Genomic DNA, 21,240 nt, shown 5'->3' with positions numbered 1-21,240 from the left:
ATGATCGGTGAAAGCGGTGAAAGGCCTGCCTTCTAGAAAGTATCGGAAATGCCGGACCGCCAGATACAGCGCTAGAAGTTCCCGATCAAAAGCGCTGTACTTCAGTTCGGGCGGTCTAAGGTGTTTGCTGAAAAATGCCAAGGGTTGCCAGCGGCCTTCGAGTAGCTGTTCCAGTACCCCACCCACCGCGGTGTTGGACGCGTCTACCGTGAGGGCAGTCGGGACGTCAGTCCTGGGGTGTACCAGCATCGTGGCATCTGCCAGGGCGTCTTTGGCCTTAACGAAAGCAGCCGCAGCCTCGTCAGTCCAGATGATGTCCTTGCCCTTACCAGCCAGCAGCGAGAACAGAGGGCGCATGATACGGGCTGCTGCAGGGATGAAACGATGGTAAAAGTTGACCATCCCAAGGAATTCCTGTAGGCCTTTGACTGTGTCGGGGCGGGCAAAATGGCGGATAGCATCCACCTTGGCGGGTAGGGGTGTTGCCCCGTCGCTGGTGATTTTGTGGCCGAGGAAATCGATAGAGTCAAGTCCGAATTGGCACTTGGACGGGTTGATCGTGAGGCCGAAATCGCGGAGGCGGGAATACAGCTGGCGGAGGTGGGAAAGGTGTTCCTGGCGGTTACGGCTGGCGATCACTATGTCGTCCAAGTAAATGAACACGAAGTCCAGGTCTCGGCCTACCGCGTCCATCAGCCGCTGGAAGGTCTGCGCGGCGTTCTTAAGGCCGATCGGCATCCGAAGGAATTCGAACAGGCCGAATGGGGTGATAATCGCAGTTTTGGGGACGTCATCCGGATGGACCGGGATTTGGTGGTATCCCCTAACGAGGTCCACTTTGGAAAAGATGCGGGCCCCGTGTAAGTTCGCTGCGAAGTCCTGGATGTGAGGGATGGGATAGCGGTCCGGGGTGGTGGCGTCATTCAGCCTGCGGTAGTCGCCGCAGGGCCTCCACCCTCCGGTGGCTTTGGGGACCATGTGCATGGGGGAGGACCAGGGGCTGTCTGACCTGCGAACAATCCCCAGCTCCTCCATGTGACGGAACTCTTCCTTTGCCAGGCGGAGCTTGTCTGGAGGTAATCGCTGTGCTCGGGCATGAAGGGGTGGCCCTGTGGTAATGATGTGGTGTCGTACCCCATGTGTGGGCCTAGAATTTGTAAACGAAGGTGCCAAAATCGATGGGAATTCAGCTAGGAGCTTGGCGAAATCGTCGCCAGAAAGGGAAATGGAGTCCAGGCGCGGGCCTGGTGGGCTGATTTCTCCCAGGGGATAGGTCCGGAGAGTGCTAGAGTGAACTAACCGCTTCCTTCACAGGTCGACTAACAGGTTGTGGGCCCGAAGGAAATCGGCTCCTAGGAGTGGTCGGGCGACGGTGGCAAGGGTAAAGGTCCAGGTAAAACGGCTGCCGCCAAAGTGTAATTGAAGGGTACGGGTGCCGAAAGACCATATCGTTGTACCGTTGGCGGCATTGAGTAGAGGACCTGGTGGCCTGTCACGAGTGTCGCGGCCTGTCGGGGGCAAAATACTGACCTCCGCTCCAGTATCAACGAGGAAACGCCGTCCAGATTTCTTGTCCTGAATGAAGAGGCGGCTCTGTTGGCGGCCAGCCGCCGTAGCCATCAGCGGCGGCTGGCCCTGGCGTTTCCCTGAAACTTGCAGGGTGGGCGGCATCGACGGGCCTCCGCACCCCACCTCTGATGGTAGAAGCACAGCTGGTCACCCGTGTCGTCGTCTGCGTTCCTGGGGCGTGGCTGCTCGGTTGCTGGGGCCGGGCGAGGCGGGCGTTGGGCTCATGGCCTGGTGATTTGACTGACGGATGAACCGCTCTCGCGCTTGGCCCTCCACAGGACATCTGCCCGGGCGGCCACCTCACGGGGGTTGCTGAAGTCGGCATCAGCTAACAACAAGTGGATGTCATCGGGGAGCTGTTTGAGGAAGGCCTGTTCGAACATCAGGCATGGCTTGTGTCCCTCGGCCAATGCCAGCATCTCATTCATTAGGGCGGATGGGGATCTGTCCCCCAGGCCATCCAGATGAAGCAGGCGGGCGGCGCGCTCACGACAGGAGAGGCCGAAGGTCCGGATCAAAAGGTCTTTGAAAGCCGGGTACTTATCTTCCTCCGGAGGCGACTGGATGAAGTCTCCAACCTGGGCAGCTGTCTCCTGGTCCAGAGAGCTAACCACATGGTAGTACTTCGTGGAGTCGGAGGTGATCTGCCGAAGGTGGAATTGCGCTTCGGCCTGGTCAAACCAGACGCTGGGCCGAAGTGTCCAAAAGGTGGGCAGCTTGAGGGCCACTGCGTTGGCTGCTGCGCTGTCGTCCATTTCGCGGGTCCAAAAGCCATTTGGACCGTCGGGGTCACCAATGTAGCGGTTGCTACCGCGGAATAAAACAAGACTCACTCGGAGGATTGCCAAACAGAACTGGTTTATTTTCCCGCCTTGCGCGGGCCCTTTAAGGGAGAAAACTCCCGCCCAAAAAACCGGCAATGACGTAAGTCCTACGTCATCAGGACTTTCCCGCGCGCGGGTTCTCCCCGTCGCTCGGAAAGACGAGGCCCGCCGCCATCTTGGGCCTCGTCGCTCCGACACCGCGCGACCCGACTGCCGAGCCGGTTCGCCCGACTAGACGGTGAGTCGCCACAACAGTAACATTTCAATGAACCAGTAAGTTTCAAGGGGGTGAAACAAATAGAAATGGGGCCCTGGCGTGTGTACAGGGGGCGCGGGAACTGAGGACTTGGTCAGTGGGAATTGCAAACATTACCTAGTAAGCCTGATTACGAACCATCAGTATTTCTGAATGGTTCGATAGTGGATTATCAGATTTTTACTGTATACAGAGATGTACATCAACATCACCAGCTTTATAATGTAAATCACTTTTTTTTTCATGTTTTTCCATGACAAATACCTTGTTTGTACTTCAAATCCAAAAAACTTATGGGATAGCACAGCCTGGTCTGCCTGTACACCACACTTATCCAGTAATGGCATCAGTACTAGAAATGAAAATAAAGAACTTGTTACTTAAATGTTTTAGACATGGCATTATTTTCTATAAAGGAGTTGGGTTTTGTACACACTTTTAGCTGAAACAGCAATAGTAAAATAAATATGAAATAGTTGTTTATTCCTATTGTGACTATTATTAACCAAGTGCAAAGAGAACAAATAAAACAATACTATTGGTCTTTAACATAACGCATACAATTTGGTCTTTTGTGCCTGCTGTCATTCACTGAGATCACATCACCCTCACTTTAACTCCACATCCCTTGATTCCAGTAATATATAAAAATATATTGACCTCAGTCGAGAATTAACTTAGTGACTAAGCCTCCACAACCCTTCTGCAAAGATTCGCTACCCTCAAGGTGAAGAAATTTCTTCTCAACTTTGTCCTGACCCCTTAATTTTAAGGATGTGAATCTTGGTTCTGGACAATCCAGCCAGGGGACACATCATCCCTTAATTGACTCTGTCAAGTACTGCAAGAATTTTGTATGTTTCAACAAGGCCATTTGTCATTTATCTAAATACCATAGTGTAGGTCCAGTCTGCTTAATGTCTCATCATAGGAATAATATCCCATCAATCAATCTAGTGAATCTTCATTGCATAGCATCCATCATGTTTATCATTCCTTAGATAGGGAGACAGGATCTCTACACAATATATTGGATGCAGTCTCATCAGGGTCCTATATACTTGGATTAAGACTTCTTTACTCTTGCAAAATTCACTTGCAATAAAGGTCAACACACCATTTGACTTTCTAATGACTTGCTATACTTGTTAACTTGCAGTGATTCATCTACAATGACACTCAAGGTCCCTCTCCCTCTGAAAACCAAAACCTTTGGCTTCCAAACTTTGCTTCAAAAATGATGGCTGATCATCACATTCTAATTCATAAAAAAAATTTTCATATAATAATTTTTTTCATAAGTTGGTAAAATGTCTAAAAAATTATTCACTATTCAGTTTATATACAAAGATATTTTTGTCAAAAATTTTACCAAACTTTCATATTACCAAAATGTCACTTCCTAAAGCTGACACTAGTTCTAATCTTGTTTCCCATCAAAAGGTCCATTAAGCATTGATTATCCTATTACCCTCCTTTAATGACCCAGACAAACAGGATTTATAGTTAGGTTATACGAACATAAACTAAGCCTTTGCTTCAGAAATTACCAAATGATTATCTCACAGTAAATCTGTCCTAATATCGCCAGCAAAAACCGACCAATAAATTTGTATTAGGTCAAACATTGTTTAATTAAAATATCTTGGATTCTATTCACTGAAAATTGGTCACGTCAATGGGATATGAAATATCACATGTTCGTCTTTTTAAATGGTTTAGTCTCTTGTTAGCGCTCCATTTTATTCATCAATTTTATATCTCTGGATAGTGTGTGAAGCATATTCATCTTGCAACACCTGAGCTGCAAGAAACCCTCGGAGTAGCAATGCATTGCTACTATACGTTTATACATCTGTATCACCCGTGACATGCCCTCTTCACGTTGCTACCATCGGGGAGGTGGTACAGGAGCCTGAACACCCACACTCAATGTTTCAGGAACAGCTTTTTCCCCTCACCATCAGATTTCTGAATGGTCCATGAACCCAATGAACAATATCTCATTATTCCTCTTTTGCACTATTTATTTTTGTTACTTAAAGTAATTTTTAAGTCTTTATATCTTGCAGTGTACTGGTGCCACAAAACAACAAATTTCATGATATATGTCAATGATAATAAACCTGATTCTAAAGTTCATTTGTGCTGCAATTCTGAAATATCAACAGCAATGGCATTAGAAGTTGCCAGACATTTTCCCCATTAGAATCGCAAATTCAAAGAATCAAACAGCACAGAAACAGGCCCTTTCACCCCACCTTGTCCACGTTGACCATGGATATCAGCGTACCCCTCCCTCAACTCTCCAGCCTCCACGTCCTTCTCCCTGGTAAATAATGATGTGAAGTATTCATTTAGGATTTTGCTTGTATTCCCTGGCTCCACACATAGATTACCCCGAGATCCCTGAGAGGACCTGCTGTTTCCTTGGCAATCTTCTTGCTTCTTATAGACTTATAAATGTTTCGGGTCTCTCCTTAATCTTACTTGCCAAGGTCATTTCATGGCCCTGTTGTACCCTCCTAACTTTTCTTAGCAATTAGCAGTGAGAAAATCTGAAGTTTAGTCAACTCAGGTTGCAATCAGCTGATGATGAACATAAGTGAAGTCCCAGAATAGGTCTTCAGTTCCTTTTCAGGTAGGCAAAAGGAAAAAGGTGAAAGCATTTGTTCCACATTTACCTTCACATTTACAAAATGCATACAATGCACATTGACATTGAAGAGAATACTAGCCTATTAATTAACTTAACTGTAGAATATAGCTTTCCATCAGCACCATAAGAATACATTTATAAGGACTGTCTCGAAATGGAGAACACTCATTCCAAAAATCACTGTGTATTGCTCACATAAGCAAGGCACAGAATAATTGTAAAATAATTTCCAAAAATTAAGTAAAATTCATTCTCATCCTGCCTTTATGTAAGTACCAAACTCCGTATAAACCATGGATACTTTCATTACAAATCTTTCTGCCCACTACTTAAAATAATGAGTTTTGAAGACTGGCATGCAGAATGTGTAATTTGTCACAAGTTTTTCTTTGTAATAAATACAGACAAGATAGTTGCTATTCAAATAGCAACTATTTAGATAAATTATAATTTATAAATTATTTAGATAATTTAGTTGCTATTCAAATTCTCTGTTGAAGTACAAAGGTGAATATTTGGTTACTTACCACTTGGAAACACTATAAGAGCTTTTTGTATCAGATGCTTAGCTCGTTCCAGCTTTTGAGTGCATTCGATGTCTGAAAGATCTTCTCGTTGACTAAGATGATAATAGGCCAGTGGAACAGAGAATGCAAAATTAGGAAGCTGAGACAGATTCAAATGGAACTGAGAGCAGAAAGAAATAAGAGATTATTGATAATATTGAGATGAAGAAACCTCATACAAATACATGAGAGAATAAAAGAGCTTTGAGTAATAACTTTCTATGATATATCTGTCTTTTGAAAATTTACTCCATTAGGAACCACAGAATACCATAATAAAAATGTTTCATACATTCACATAAGAAAAGTTACTTGGTAAAAAGATTATTTTACTTTTCCTATAGTCACTTGCCCTCAATGCTGATCCATTCAGTTTTAATAGGGAAAATGCTCTTAACTAGAACTATGCTCATGGTCTTCCAATACCAGACCACTACAAACATTGACCAGTACATCAGAACAAGCAATGCTTTAAGTTTCCATTCACTGAGCAAAACACTGCTATCCATATGTATGCAAGTTAATTAAACCACACCATGTGACTTGTATATGTAGCTTTATTGTTCTTGTGGAGATTATTGTTGATACAAAATTAAGTTTGAGCATACAACTTGCTCTGTTCAGTACCTTTCTGCTCTGCTCAAGTGCCATGTTTCTAAATGGAACAAGAACTCCACAAAGCACTTTTTTTCTAAGCTAGGATAGGATGAAACAGCTAGGAATAAGAAAAGTTAGCCATTATTCCCAATCTTTGTTCTAACTAGTGAGTGAAAATTGATGTTGTGTGAAGACAGAATAAAATTCAGCTACAATGCTCCAAGCATTCAAGACCCTGCCAATGCTCACATCCAGGCAACCAACCACAAGGCTGCAGACATCCACAGAACTGTACTTCAGCGCAGTCAATCTCACGATCAGACATGAAGGAGAGCAGTGAAGTAAAAATTAAAACATTTTGCCAGATCACTTGTCTCAAAACCTGTTTTTTTTATTTCTAGTATACAAAAACCGTAACAAGCAAATGCACCAAATGCATATTCTCACCTCCCATTCCTCATGGAGCCGAATCAGAAAAGCATACTCTCGTGCTCGCAATGCCAGTAAATCAATCATCAACAGAGCACAAAGTGGATCTCTCTCAGGGTCCAGACTATGGAAACAGGTATTATGAATTAGACTATATTCCGATTTAGTGCAATATTTATGAAGCCATATCTTCTGGTAATGTTGCATAAATAGTGCACATATAATATTTCCCAGAATCTTATTCATTTAAATCATAACAGATTGACTTATTATGTGACAGCAAAAGTTAATTTGCCTCCCAGTTTTCATGCCATTGAACTACAATTTAGTACTGTGGAATAAAGCAATTAGAGTAGACTAGTAATTCTACAGAAATTTGTTTTTGCTCTATCCTAAAATTAATTTTGTTTGGTTATCCTTTCCCTCAATTAGTATTTCATCCTGAAAAGGGTTATAAGGTTATCAGTGAGCATACATATCAACAAATGACCTCTGATCTTTACCTCCGGATAAGCTTACAAAACTCCAGTGCTGTGCGCGGGCAGCCCCTTTTCTCTAGAAACACCATATGCTTGTATAGTGCGAGGAAGAACGACCTATGCATGTGTAAAGAGGGGAGAATCTGTGTCAAACTGGGAGCTCAGAGTAACCTTGAGAATAGAACTACAAAGCAGTCATGCAGCAACAAACAATCTGCTGGAGGAACTCAGCAGTCATGCAATTATTCAATACAGAGATGATCACATAGTCAGCACTGAAAATAATACATTAAATTGGAAGAAATGCATGTGAAATGATGCTTAATCTGAAATGATCAATCACCTGTCACTTTAATTCTCTGTCCAACTCTGATTATGACCTCTCTTCAACCTCCTGCATCGTTTCAACTATGTCCAGTGTAAACTTGAGCAATGGCACCACATCTTCCATCTGGGGGCATTGCAGTCCTCAAGACATAATGCTGAATTTACCAATTTCAGGTAACCACTCCCTTTTATCCCCCTTCTATCTCAATTCTATCTCCTTGACAACTTTGGTCTGCACCCTATCACAGGCATTCTCTCTGTTTACTTCACCCATTCCCCTCTCTGCAAATTGAAAATGAGAAATTTTTCTTTCAAGAGGATTGTGACTCTTTGGAATTCTTCATCCCAATGAGCTAGAGCCATTGAATACATACAATGTGGAGATCAACAGACATTTGCAGCACAGCAGATTTGAAGTGTAATGGGCAAAGTGGGCAAAAGTGGTATTTAAAGAATAGATGAGTCATGGTCTTACTGAATCACTCAATTGGCCCTACTCTTTCCACGGTTATCCTGTTGATAACAAAATACCCTGGGATTTTCCTTAATCCTACTTCCCTCTCTTTGCCCTGCTAATTTTTTTAAAAACACACCCGCTCCATTTTCTATACTTCTGAAGGGCCGCTCCTGTTTTCAGTGCTCCATACCTACCATATAATTACTTTTTATCCGTTTTCCAAACCCTCAATATCTCATTCTTGTATTTTAGTAAAGCATGGGGTATTGAGGATTAAAATTTGTTAACAAGGTGATCAATTGCAAGTCAAGCATTAAAACTCTCCTTATAACACTACAATTCCAGGTACAAGTCAGAAGAATGCCATCTAAGTAGGTCAATATTTATTTGAGTCAAAATAAGAAATTAGTTTACAATGAACCCAAAGAAAAATAACACAATTTTGAACAATACAGAGTGAAAAAAGTCATTCATTTAGAGATTGAATATAATGCTTAACCAAGAAATGTACATACCTATTTTCAGCTCGTCGATAATCCAATCGACTATTTCCACTGGTCAGGCTAAATGTGGGGTGAAATGCACTTTCAAAACAGTAAAGTGCTTTTTCTAAATGAAGGAAAGAGATAGAGGAAAAAGCTTGACAAAAACATCACAGCTCTTCAGATATACAGTATTACTATAAAACCAATTTACTTCCGATCTGATTATCAACAATCAGGGCACTTTTCTGTTTTTGACTTAGTTAGTGCCAGCTAGAAATATCTGATGAAGTCTTCAAGGTTATGAAGATTCCGATGAGGTAACTAACGAGAGATTGCTTTACATTTGTACACTCTTGATTCCATCTCGAAAGGAATTAGAGATTGGAAGAAATGTCCTCAGTGAGAGGTTAAAAGATGTTCATTTCATTGATGCAAAGTTGTTAAGTCCTTAGATTTTTATAAAAGTGGATTAGATAGCTGCTTGAAAGGTGAAGAACATGGAAGTAAAGTTTACATGAAAAACACCAGAAGACTTAAAAGCCTGTTTCTGTACTGCAGTGTTCTACAGTTCTATATCAACTACAATAAACACAGCCAATTATTTCACATACACTTTAAAGAAACAAATAATGATTACATCAATTTATTAAAGAGATGCAACTTTAGTCATTAGAATTGACCAACACTACTTAAAACGCTAAGGTAGGAAAGGATCCTAAGAAACAGTCAGAAATAGCTCCTTGACGACAAGTCAGACCCAAGTGCTGGGTCACAATTTGCTAGAGAAAAGGGAAAAAGCACTGCTGATGGATTTCAACTAAACATTTCAATGGATATGCATTTACTGCTTTATTTAGAATTTGCAGCACAATTCTTACCAATTAGGTCACGTGCCATTTCCTGATCCTCTTGCATCCGGCATATGTCACTTAATTGCAATAATGAATCAATATGGTGCGGGTTGGCATGGAGCAGAGCCTAGAGTAAGGGGAGGATAGATTAGATCATTAGATCAATTGATAAAAGCAACTTTTATTTATAAAAAATTCCCCAGTATTAACTGCCATGACTTGTTAATGATAATTCAGGTTTAGTGGTGGATTCAGCTCATGTCCATTTTAATGAGCTTCATACATAGTGAATAAAGAATGGGGATGCAAGACACAGGAAAAGAATGGAACATACCCAGCATTTTTGCAATTTTAAAAGGCTTATAGACCTCATTCTACAAAATCAACATGGCCTTACATAAAAAAGGGCTGTGGTTTTGAACCATATTTTCAGAAGTCTGTTTAATCGGCATAATTTTCCTCCCCTCTCAGAAAAAAGGTAGAATTATAAAGGCCTTATTGATTAGATACTACAACTAACTTGCCAGAACTATGTTCATAGCATAAGGATATTTTGACTAATGGAACCTGAGCTTTATGAAACAATCTATTTACAAAAAAATCTTGCACAATTTGCTATAAGAATGAATGGAAACATGAACAATTTAGTCCACATAAAAGAATGCTTTTGATTTGTTATCACCGAACAATACAAAGTTGCAAATACATCAATAAATATTTTCAAAACTACAGACACTAATTACAATTTTCCAATCTTACACTAGACAAGCAATTTAATTGGCATGTAATTAATTTTTACTAGTCAACTCATGGCCTACCAAAATATTATTTGGATCCATAGAATTGACTGCATCCAAGAACTTGAATTGAGCCTGTTGATAATCACGGCTATGTTCAAAGGTGAAATACTGGGCTCCTCCCTTTGTCTCCAGTAGTTGCATAGAAATTCCTGCAAATTGCAAAGCAAAAATTGAATTCTAACTTTGGAGGCTAATGGTAATAGTAAAGCAATAAAATATCGTGTACTTCATAGGTTCTTTAAAAACAAAAACCTTTTGTGTATAGGATGGGGGTAGAGAGGAAGGATTAACAAACCTTAAAACATTGCCCAGATTTTGCAGGGGCATTGACATTAAAACCAATCTTGCTTTCATTATTTAACAAAGTGACAGAAACTTTAGAATTTCACTGCATACATGCCATGACACGGAAATCCTTAAGTTACTGACAGCACTTACACACAATTCTGTAGTGTGTGCTGTAATGTAATCAAGACAGAATTCAACAAAGGCTTAAGGATTTACAATGACTACTTATTAGTTATGGAGATAATCCACCTAAAGATCTTGCTCTAGGTCTGAGGAGGTGCAATGAGATTTTCCATGTAGAGGGAAAAGAATTTAAAAGCAGAATGGTTGCAAGGGACCTAGATAGCTTGTTAATTAAAAAAAAATCATTACCAGAGACTTTATCATGGGTTACTATATTTAAAATGTTTTTGAAATATTGTGTCTAAATCTCTTAATGGGTTTTTAAGTTATTTTAAAAATGTACATCTTTTTAAGTTCATGATCAGAGCAGTCTGGTCCAAAACTGAATCTTTGTGATTTTGTTGGAGGTCTTAATCACCTCATGTGATGTTACTTTTATGGCCACACAAAGCATGGTATCAAAGAGCCCACGCCAATAAAATTTCCCATTGTTTTGCCTCGTTCATACTGGGAGGATTACCAAAGGCAAATGTACATGTTTTACATTAAGATCAGCAGCAAATGCTGTTGACCATGAAATCCTGGGTTATATGTTTTCTGAAATGAAATGTTTTCCCCCATAGTGTCTTTTGTTGCATTGCACATATTCTAAAAAAAACTTTACTGTTTCAACATATCCTAGCTGAATTAGCTCAAAACAATGCTGCATTATAATGGCATTTGTGCAATTAACAGGACCTTTTGTGATAAAAGAGTTATTAGGCATCTACACGTACCTGTTTTAGTGTATCGTGGCCAACCATCTTTCGGTGTAGTGAGCCACGTACTCCTGTGCAGTTGGCGATGTCGCTGCCTTAATCTGATTTGAAAAGTTTAAAAGAATTGAAAAAAAAAGCATAGAAAGCTTCAAGTTGTTAAGAACTCTTTGGACAAACAACACAGAAAATTAAAAACAACATGCAGAACTCAAAACTTCAATTTTGGCATTTATCCTAATTATTCAAAAGTAACTGAAGTAGACAATAGATAGAAATTGGGTAAAGAAAGATTATATCTCACTCCGCCACAATTTAAACAGGTTGAAGACAATGGCCTTCAGTTAATTGACAACATTTGTCTAATCCATGAGCTGACCTTTGTTCTCCAAGCACTGCTCGGGCCCCAAAATATCTCTTCAATTCAGTCTCTGGATTCAGATTCCTGCAACAAATAAAAATCTTTATGAAATAGTAGTGAAATATACCAAGTTAGAAATATTCATGATTTCAGAATACTGAAGGTGCTTTATGGTCAATTATTTGCAATAAGTTTTAATTTAGGAGATATAGCAACCAACTTACACATGGAAATATCTTATAAACATAAATATGATTATGGAAGATAAGCTGTTTGAGTACTAGTTAAAGGATCAATATTAGTAACTGCTCTGGTCTTCTTCGAACAATGAGGTGTTATCTTTTACATCAATTTGAGAATGTGCATGAGGTCCTGTTGTAAAGTTCTCCCAGCACTGCAACCTTAGATTTTGTGCTTAATGTTCTCAAATGTGGCTTGAATCCATAATCTAATTCCAAGACAAGAATGCCTGAATCGTAGTCTATATCCAAATTTAATTGAATAATCTGACCTTCAGTAGTAATTGTTAAGATGCATGGCAAGACAAAAATTGATGCTTCCAATCTATCAAAATGTTAGAAGAAGAAAATTAAGGCTACAGCTCCCATTTGATAAAACATGGTTTCATTTCTTACCTATGTTCAACATACAACAATGGTCTTGCTTCTGCACTAAGACTGCGAGTTTGGTAATGAAAACCATTAGGCCCCTGAATTTCTTGCAGAATGCTATCAATGTCATCAGTAGCGCTTTCCTGAGAAACAGATCAAACACTTTTATAAGTACATATATTCTGGTCGACAAAATGTCAGTTATTGCTAAGAGTGAACAGAAAGGAGGACTGTTCGGGTCTGGCACCTCCTTGAAGATGCCTAGTAAACAAATAGATTAATTTTGGCATAATAAGAAAACACCCCCATCCCTTTGATGGGACACTTAAGTATATATTTACAGAAATTAGTTACTTGCAGTGACAGAATTGTAGTGCTGGTTTATCACCTGGACATCAGCAGTATTGTTCCGGTTTTTCTTTTTCTTTTTTTTCCGTTTCGGTTTGTTACTCGAATTTGTCTAAGAACCAAAAAAATAAATCTTTCTTGAAAAATAAGATCCATCTCTTCCATAAAACTCAAGAATTCAGCCATTTAAACAGCAAAAGAGATGGGTGGATACATATTTGTTACATGTTGCATATCCAGGGGTGTTATAGATGCAACAATATCAGCATGAAAGCCATTTCCTCCTAAGCCAAAGTAGGAAACAATTTATTTACTTTTTCAGACCACTTCCCAAATGGGAATTACTTGAGCAGTGACCTGGTTGTGCTAAGTACCTTGCAGGTATCAGATTTATGTATCAGAATATGCATAACCATCCACCAGCTCCACTTGCATTTGCAACAATGAAAACCAAAAAAGCATGTTGATTTTGTATAACATAAACAATGAATCCAATTACATTTGAGGTATCATGCATCAAGAGCTGTGCTTCCACAAAGACAAATGCAATATGATCCATACAATTCTTTTAGAAGTCATAAATAAGAGCAATGTACACATCCACAATAAATTTCTTAATTAGTGGCACAATTTAATGCAATAAATATTGAAAATTTACCTGCAAAGTATCAAGCTGATTTTCTAATTCATCGTTTTTCTTTTCTAGTTCTTCATTTTCTGCATTCTGTGTGGCTTCAGTTTGATCCTCTTCCTCAGTCACAGAGTCCTTGAGTGTCAAGTTTATATTATTTGGTTCTTCTGTTGGATGTTCCTCAAAAGCTTCATCATTCTCAACATCAATTTCACTGAGCTACAGAAATAAAAACTGAAAATTTAATTCAAGAGAAATATTGATTTTCTAATTCAAAGCATATATTGTTTTTTTTCCACTTTCATATTTCAGTGGTAAATACACTTCTAAGTTCTAGACCTTCATTTACTGCAATCAGGGTCACTGGATTTAATGGACCAGATCACATAATCCAGCCTGCAAGTTCTTTTGGAGGTCATTTCCTATGATAACAAAACAGCAGCCAAGTCCTTTTTCTGCTTTATTTCTCTTAAGGTCCCAAAGATCACTGCCTCAGTTGCTCCACAAGGTAGAGCAGGCTTCATTTACTGACAAAGCTACAGGTGGTGGAATGCAAAATGAGTATCCAGGTGGAGAGCACAAAGTCAGATGAATGCATTCCTGACTTCTGTCCTGCTGCATGCACCAACCCAATGTTTGCATCTTGATTTACTTGCAGCAACAAACTGAAATAAGCATCCAAATACTAAATTACAAGGCAACAATAAATAAGAGTTGACTGATTATGTCCTTAAAGTAATAGACTTCTATCAAAGATACTAACATTATGAAATTAAAATTTTTTTTTGACTTCTTGTTTAACAGAAACAAATTAATTCAATATTTGCTGCAAGTAGTTACCAAACTTCTTAATAAACTGCTAGCAACCCAATTACAAATTTATTCCCCAGGTCCTTTCAGTTAGTGGTAATCTTAAATAATGCTCTAAGCCAAGACTAACATATAACTTAAATGAAAACTTTATCTTAAACAAAATTTCACAACCTGAGAGAAGAAATTTCTCATCATCTCAGTCTTAAATAGATGTCCCTGTTTCCTAAGGCTATAAACTCACTCATCTATTCTGTCAAGCTTCTGAAGAGTTTCATTCTTCTACACTTCGAAAGAATAGAACCATCCTGCTCAGTCCTTCCTCAGTGGCACAGCTAGTAGAGCTGGTGCCTCACAGCTCCAATGCTGTCTGCATGGAATCTTCACATCCTCCCCTTGATTGCATCAGTTTCCTCCCAACGACTTGTAGGATGGTAGGTTAATTGGCCACTGTAAATTGACTCTAGTGTTTCGGTGAGTGGTAGAATCTTTGGGATGATGGGGGAAAGAGCTGATAGGAATGGGAGAGAATAAAATGGGATTAACATAGGATTGGTGTAGATAGGTGCTTGATAGTTGGCATGGACTCAGAGGGCCAAAGAGCCAATTTCTCTGCTTTGTAGCTCTAATCACTCCTCATCCTAGGAATCAATCTGGTACGTGAACTACATATATGCTCTCCTCTTCCAGTATTTCAGATTTCAGTCATCCCTTCCTGCTTAAATCCCCTCCAGACATATGTTCATCACCCTCTTTCAGCAGCACTACCACTTGTGCCATTCACTCTCTCATTGTCTCCATCCAATCACAGACCTCTCCCTTTATTCTCTCCACCTCTCCCTCTTTCTTCTACAACTTCAAGCTTGATTTAAAAAAAAATTGATACTTTTTCCAAATCTGATGGTCTTCAATCCAAAATCTGTTTTTCTCTTCTGAATGCTTCCATTATTTGCTGTTCTTATTTCAGACTTCCAGCATCTATAGTTCTTCCACTTGTCAGCCATCTGCAACCTCATGATCTGGCAATATCCCTCAATTCAATGAGGAGTGCAAAAGGGCATGTCTGGGGCAGTTGGAAAGGTACTGAATAATGAAGTGCCAACAGTGCGCTTTCCACCGAGCTAAGCAATCCCAGAACAAATAGATCAGATCAAAGATCTATAGTGCAGCCTTATCCAGCCCTAAATAGTGACCAATTAGAGTGCTAATGGGAGGAGTGACCAAGAACATTCCTATCCTCAATGATAGTGGGACTCAACATGACAGACATGGCTGAGGGCATTTGCAATTGTATTCAGCCAGAGTGCCACTTGGATGATCCTCCCAGCTTCCTCACAAGATCCACACCATCAGAGAATTCAACCTTCAGATGATTCGATTCACTCCATGTGACATCAAGAAAGTAACACGAGTATTTGAAACAGTGAAGTCCGTAGGACTAGATAATAAACCAGTTGTAGCACTAAAGCTTTACACTCCAGAACCAGTTGCACCTCAGATCAAGCCGTTCCAGTTACAACATTGGCATCTACTAAACAATGTGGAAAGTTGGCCAGATGCATCCTGTTCAGTAAAAGCAGGGCAAATTTAACTGGGCTAATTACCACCGAATCAGTCTCTGTCTCACTCTCTTATGAAGTGGCAGTTTCTTACCAATGACGTGCACACAAATTCCCAGTTTGGGTTCAGCCAGGAACAATCGACTCCAGACCCTATCATGATCTTGGTCCATACACAAACCAAAGAATCGAATTCCAGGAATGAGGCATTACTGACCTTGCAATCCAACTAAACTTTGGCCGAGTGTGGCATCAGGAAGCCCTGGTAAAACTGAAGTCCCCACCTTTAACATCCTGAGAATCATCATTGACCAGAAATACAACTCGACCAGTCACATGAAAGTGGTAGCAGATCAAAGAGTGGATATCCCATAGTGAAGGACTCACCTCCCAATTACATAGAACAGTACAGCACAGAACAGACCCTTCGGCCCACAATGTTGTGCTGACATAGCTAATCCCTTCTATCTGCAGAAATCCCATATCTCTTCTTTTTCCTCTCATTCACGTGCCTATCCAAGCCCATCTGAAAAGCCCCCAATGAATTTGCCTCCACCACCCTATCAGGAAATGCATTCCAGGCATCCACCACTCTGAGTAAAAAATGTTCCCTTGACGTCTGTTCTGAACCTACCCCCTCTCACCTTAAATGCACGCCTTCTGGTAGTGGATCGCTCAATAATGGGAAAAAGATATTGCTTGTCCACTCTATCGATGCCCCTCATAATTTTATACACTTCCAACAGATCACCCCTCAGCCTCTGCCGCTCCAGAGAAAAGAGCCCAAATTTGTCCAGCCTCTCCTGATGGCACATGCCTCTAATCCAGGCAGCATCCTAGTAAGCCTCCTCTCTAAAGCCTCAACATCCTTCCTGTAGTGAGGTGATCAGAAATGCATGCAATACCCTGAATGTGGTCTAACCAGAGTTCTATAGAGATGCATCATAACCTCTTGGCTTCTATACTCAATTAATGAAAGCAAGCATTCCCTAACCCTTCTTTACCACCCTATCTACCTGTGTAGCCACTTTCAGTGAGCCAAGGTCTCTCTGCTCTTTGACACTGTTAAGGGTCTCATCCTTAAGAGTGTACTGTCTCTTGACATCAGTCCCACCAAGGTGCAACACCTCACTTTAACCAGGTTAAACTCCATCTGCCATTTCTCTGCCCACATCTGCTATCACGCGGTATCTGTCGCCAGGCTTCTACACTATTCACAACTCCACCGATCTTGGAATCTCCAGCAATTCTCTAAACTCTTGCCATCACCTACAAGCTCCGGCAATACTCAAGACGACACCACCAGCTGAAAGGAACTAGTCCATTTAATTGACACTCTACCCAAAACCCTGAGCATTCAGTACCCGCCCCACTTCCCGATCCCAACCGGCACAGTCCCCACTCACCGCTCGGTACAGCTCGCCAGCCGCCGCTTTCTGTCTCTTTTTCCTCCGCTGTTTGCGGAGAGGGACGTGCTCCAGCGGCAGCTCCTCGTCCTCCTCCCCCCGCTCCACAGGGAGACTCAGCGGTTCCTGTACCCGCTCCCCGCGCAGCTTCCGCAGGCTCCGTGAAGACATAGTGCGGTCCCCGGGGCTGGACCCTGGGCCCGTGTAGCGGCCGGGCCTGGGCCTGGGGCGGAGACCGGTGCAGCGGCCGGGCCTGGGCCTGGTCCCAAGTGCAGCGGCCGGGCCTGGGCCGGAGACCGGTGCAGCGGTCGGGTCGGGCCTACTTCACCTCACCTCCCCTCCCCTCTCGGGTCGTCAGCGGCGACGGTGGCTGCAACGGTCCGTCCCAATGCGGCGGATGGGCGGAGGAATTGGATATGCGATGGGCTCTGGAGATGGTGTCACCCGGTGCAAAGGGCAGGCTCCGCCTAATGTGAGAATATGAAACGTTTACTGAGCCCGGCTAAGCAGAGTCACTAAAACCCCGCCTCGTCTTATTAGGATAATTGATAAAAGCCCAGAGCCCCAGCTTCTTTCTCATTTTTCTAAAAGTTCTTTTTGCATTTCCTCCCCGATGTGCCTATTGCAACTCAAAATGTCATTGACCTGAAACGTTTACTATTTTTCACTGGTCACAGGTGCAGCTTGATCTGCTGAATATTTCCACGATCACCTAAAATTGTCAGTGCAGAATTTCTGCTCACAAAGTATGTTTTTTAACTTGGAGTCATACAGGAAGGAAACAGGCCATTTGGCCCAACTGGTCCATGCTGACCAAGATTCCCATCCAAGCTAGTCCCATTTGCTCATGTTTGGCCCACATCCTTCTAAACCTTTTATATTCACATATCTGTCCAACTGTCTTTTAACAGTTATTGTACTTGCCTCAACTATTTCCTCTGGCAGCTTACTCCATATACTCCTTACTCTTGGGTGCCTGTGCATGAATGTGTTTGGGCAGATTTTTTTCCCCCACAAATGTACTTTATTTATAAGATACACAACAAATACAACCAGGACATATATTATTCCAGCAATTCAGTACGTTCCCTTACAATGCATTAACACCACTCACGTTTCCTCCTTAAACAATGCATCAGTAAAGCATTTGAGAGGCTTTTACACAGGGCATCACCCCTCTGTGTTCAGCACTAGCAGGACCCTAGACTGTGATCTTTCCCACAAAGTCTTTATGGTAGCAGCATTGAATATCAGTGCGTCCTTTAGCATGTGCTACTGCAGCTGAGAACGTGCCAGTTGGCAGCATTTGCTTTTGGGCAGTTGCAAGAGTTGACCAACCATAATTTCAGAGTCTGGGCAACAACTATGTCCCTCCCCTTGCCATTATTAACTCCTCATGGTCTATATACATATACTGGTGGTAGCAAGATATTAATAACTAAATGGGATTATTTAGCCCATGTCTGTTTACTCGTGTTAAATATTTAAGCTGTCTACTGAACTGTAGTAAAGTTTAGACCGTAGAATGCTAGATTGCTATGTCCACCAAATAGCTGAATGGCCGACATGAATAAGCCAGCTGGAAGAGAGTTGCTCTTTAGTTTTTGAGTAAACTTTTTTTGATGCTGCTGTTACACTGTGCTTGCAAGTACGGGACTGCAGCATCTAACCCATTACAGTTGCACTACTGTTTGTATTTCTCTCAGTGGAAAATAGCATTTTTCTGTGCATACATGTAGAAAAGGCTACAAATGCAAAAAGACCCAGTGAACTCAAATTTATCATATTTGTTAGCCAATCTGGCATTTAAAATGCTTATATAGTTATTGATTTTAGCTAGGATATCTGTACTTTATATCTGTTTCACCTAATAATTTTTCTAAGTAGGATTGTTCATCGCAGCAACCAAAATAATCTTTATTAAAGGCTGGAATGGATGTAACCACCGACAGTGCTGAATTGGTACCTCAATCAAACAGTAGGTGGCAGACTTGTATAAAAATTGGTTCCTGGCCTTTTAGGTATGACATTTGACTGATTTTCAGAATTAAAACAAAATCAAGGTTAAAAATCAAAGTAACAAAAATTCTCACCCCCTCCCCTACTATCACTGGTAAATTTTCAGTTATAAACTCTGGAATACTCTCCCTAAACTATTTGTTCTATTCTTCATTCACCAATTCAAAGCCTCCGCAAACCCACTCTTTCAATTTTAGGATTACACACCACTTCTATTTTCCCCCTCCTTTTCCAGTCTGACCCAGAATTTGAAATATCTCAAAATATTGTTATGTTCAGTTCACTCTGCAGACACAGTTTATTTCTGTGAAAGATGCAAAGAATCCCACTTCATGAAACATGAAATTCCTGATAGCGTAGAAAATGTGTACATTGCTAAACTTGTCTCCATTCACATAATGGGATGAGGGCGGATGAGTAATCTGTACAATAAACTTGACAAGAAACTGAATGAAAAGGCTACAAATCAGGGAAATCATGGAATAAGGTTAGCTTCTGCAGTTTGGCTCTGGTGGTTTGTGAAGCCAAATTTCCGACAGAAAACTTTTAAAATATGAATTCTTGTACATTAAGATCTGTACCCGAGGTCAGGATCTCTCCAGTGGTGTATTAAATGCAACTGTGGCAGCTCTCTTAAAATGTTAACAATTTTGGTTGCTGTCTCTATTTGTCACCCATCATTGAACTAAATTCATTTTTACAGGAAGGGGAAAAAATAACGATTAGATTACTGAAAATGACATGTCATGTAGTGATTCTCTCATCTGACCTAGGATTCATATCCAATATTTTAAAATATGATTATCATTAAAAAAAATGAAACAGACTATGAAACTTGGCTGATTTTTCAGCTAGTTGTAAGTCCAAGAGGGACAACAGAGAGCCTGAAAATTTTAAGTGCCAGAACACGTTAAATGAAAGAGGACGTATTCAGGAGGTGATCTAGAATACATAGCACGGTGTTTGGGAAAGTATTATAAAATGGCTATTAAATATAATTAAATAGGTGTATGAACAGAAGGATACACAGATTCTGAGAAAGTCAAAGAATAAAGGAACTGGAGGCGCTTCAAAAAATGAATCAGGGTGAGCATCAGGGAAGGCAGATGCTTTGTAAGGCATTGCACTACTTCTGTCACTTCCATAGGGCTTCTTATTGCCCTGATGCATAGACTCAGGGTTCTCGATATGATCCTGAATGCTCCTTCTCCACTTTGAATGGTACTGCACCAGTGATCGCTAGGAGTTAGTGATGATATTGCACTTCAAGGAGGATTTGACTATATTCTTGAATCTTTTCCTCTGTCTGTAAGGTAATCCCTCCCCTTGACAGAGCTCAGAGTAGTGTCTGCTTCAGAAGTCTGGTGATGGGCATGTGAAGGATGTGGCCTGCCCAATGTAGCTGATTGAGTATAACTGGGACCTCATTGCTACAGATGTTGGTCTGTCAGAGGACACTGACATTTGTTCACTTGTCCTTCCAGTGAATTTGATGCATTTTTCAGAGGCAGCTGTTGATAGTTGCCTTGGGAACAAACAAGATCACTGCTGCATGGTTGACCACTAATTTTGCCCCATTTCTGAGATCCCAATTGATTAAGGGCTGTGCTGGTGCTTTGAAAGCAGTGGTGGATTTTAGTATCAGTATCTGCCTTACCTGAGAGATGGTTCCCAAGATATGGAGAGTGGTTCATGGTTTCTGGCATTTTGCCATAAATCTTCATTGTTGAAGTTTGAGCAGCTTCCCATTAGTTCTGAAGTTTAGCTCAATCAATGGAAGTTTGTTGGGAAGTAAAACATTGCGGCAAGAAAGATCTAAGAGAATTCTTGGGGCAATGATGCAGTCCTGTTTGATACTGGGCTTCACCAATGCAGTTGACTCTTAACTGCTATCTGAAAAGGCAGAGCAAGCCAACTATGTATGTGGCGATTCTGGAGAGAGGCAATAAATGTTGCTCTTGCCAGTTTGATTGTGATGGGGAAGGCTGACAAGACCCCAGCAGTGGAACTGAATGACTGATAGGAACTTT

At 41.1% G+C, this 21,240-nt stretch overlaps 1 protein-coding gene across 2 annotated transcripts in view; it reads right to left on the bottom strand.

Annotated features, from left to right (window-relative positions):
• Positions 1–20,419, bottom strand: part of tcf25 (transcription factor 25 (basic helix-loop-helix)) — a 34,023-nt gene extending 13,604 nt beyond the window's left edge. The window contains exons 1-13 of one of the 2 annotated variants that reach the window (XM_052028768.1): positions 17,192–20,414; positions 13,444–13,635; positions 12,826–12,897; positions 12,462–12,580; positions 11,845–11,910; positions 11,487–11,569; positions 10,318–10,448; positions 9,527–9,626; positions 8,679–8,772; positions 7,404–7,496; positions 6,919–7,024; positions 5,836–5,995; positions 2,914–3,001 (exon numbers count right to left, since the gene is read on the bottom strand). In XM_052028768.1, the coding sequence (XP_051884728.1) occupies positions 2,914–3,001; positions 5,836–5,995; positions 6,919–7,024; positions 7,404–7,496; positions 8,679–8,772; positions 9,527–9,626; positions 10,318–10,448; positions 11,487–11,569; positions 11,845–11,910; positions 12,462–12,580; positions 12,826–12,897; positions 13,444–13,635; positions 17,192–17,362 (1,475 nt within the window). In that variant the 5' untranslated portion in view covers positions 17,363–20,414. Of the gene's footprint in view, positions 1–2,913; positions 3,002–5,835; positions 5,996–6,918; positions 7,025–7,403; positions 7,497–8,678; positions 8,773–9,526; positions 9,627–10,317; positions 10,449–11,486; positions 11,570–11,844; positions 11,911–12,461; positions 12,581–12,825; positions 12,898–13,443; positions 13,636–17,191 lie in introns of both variants that reach the window. The other variant, XM_052028769.1, reaches the window with a different exon arrangement.
• Between the last annotated feature and the right edge of the window lie 821 nt (positions 20,420–21,240).

This window comes from Pristis pectinata, chromosome 13, assembly GCF_009764475.1.
Source record: "Pristis pectinata isolate sPriPec2 chromosome 13, sPriPec2.1.pri, whole genome shotgun sequence".
Lineage (NCBI taxonomy): Eukaryota > Metazoa > Chordata > Chondrichthyes > Rhinopristiformes > Pristidae > Pristis > Pristis pectinata.
Note: the sequence above shows the minus strand (reverse complement) of the source record. Positions and strands in the feature narration are given on the sequence as shown.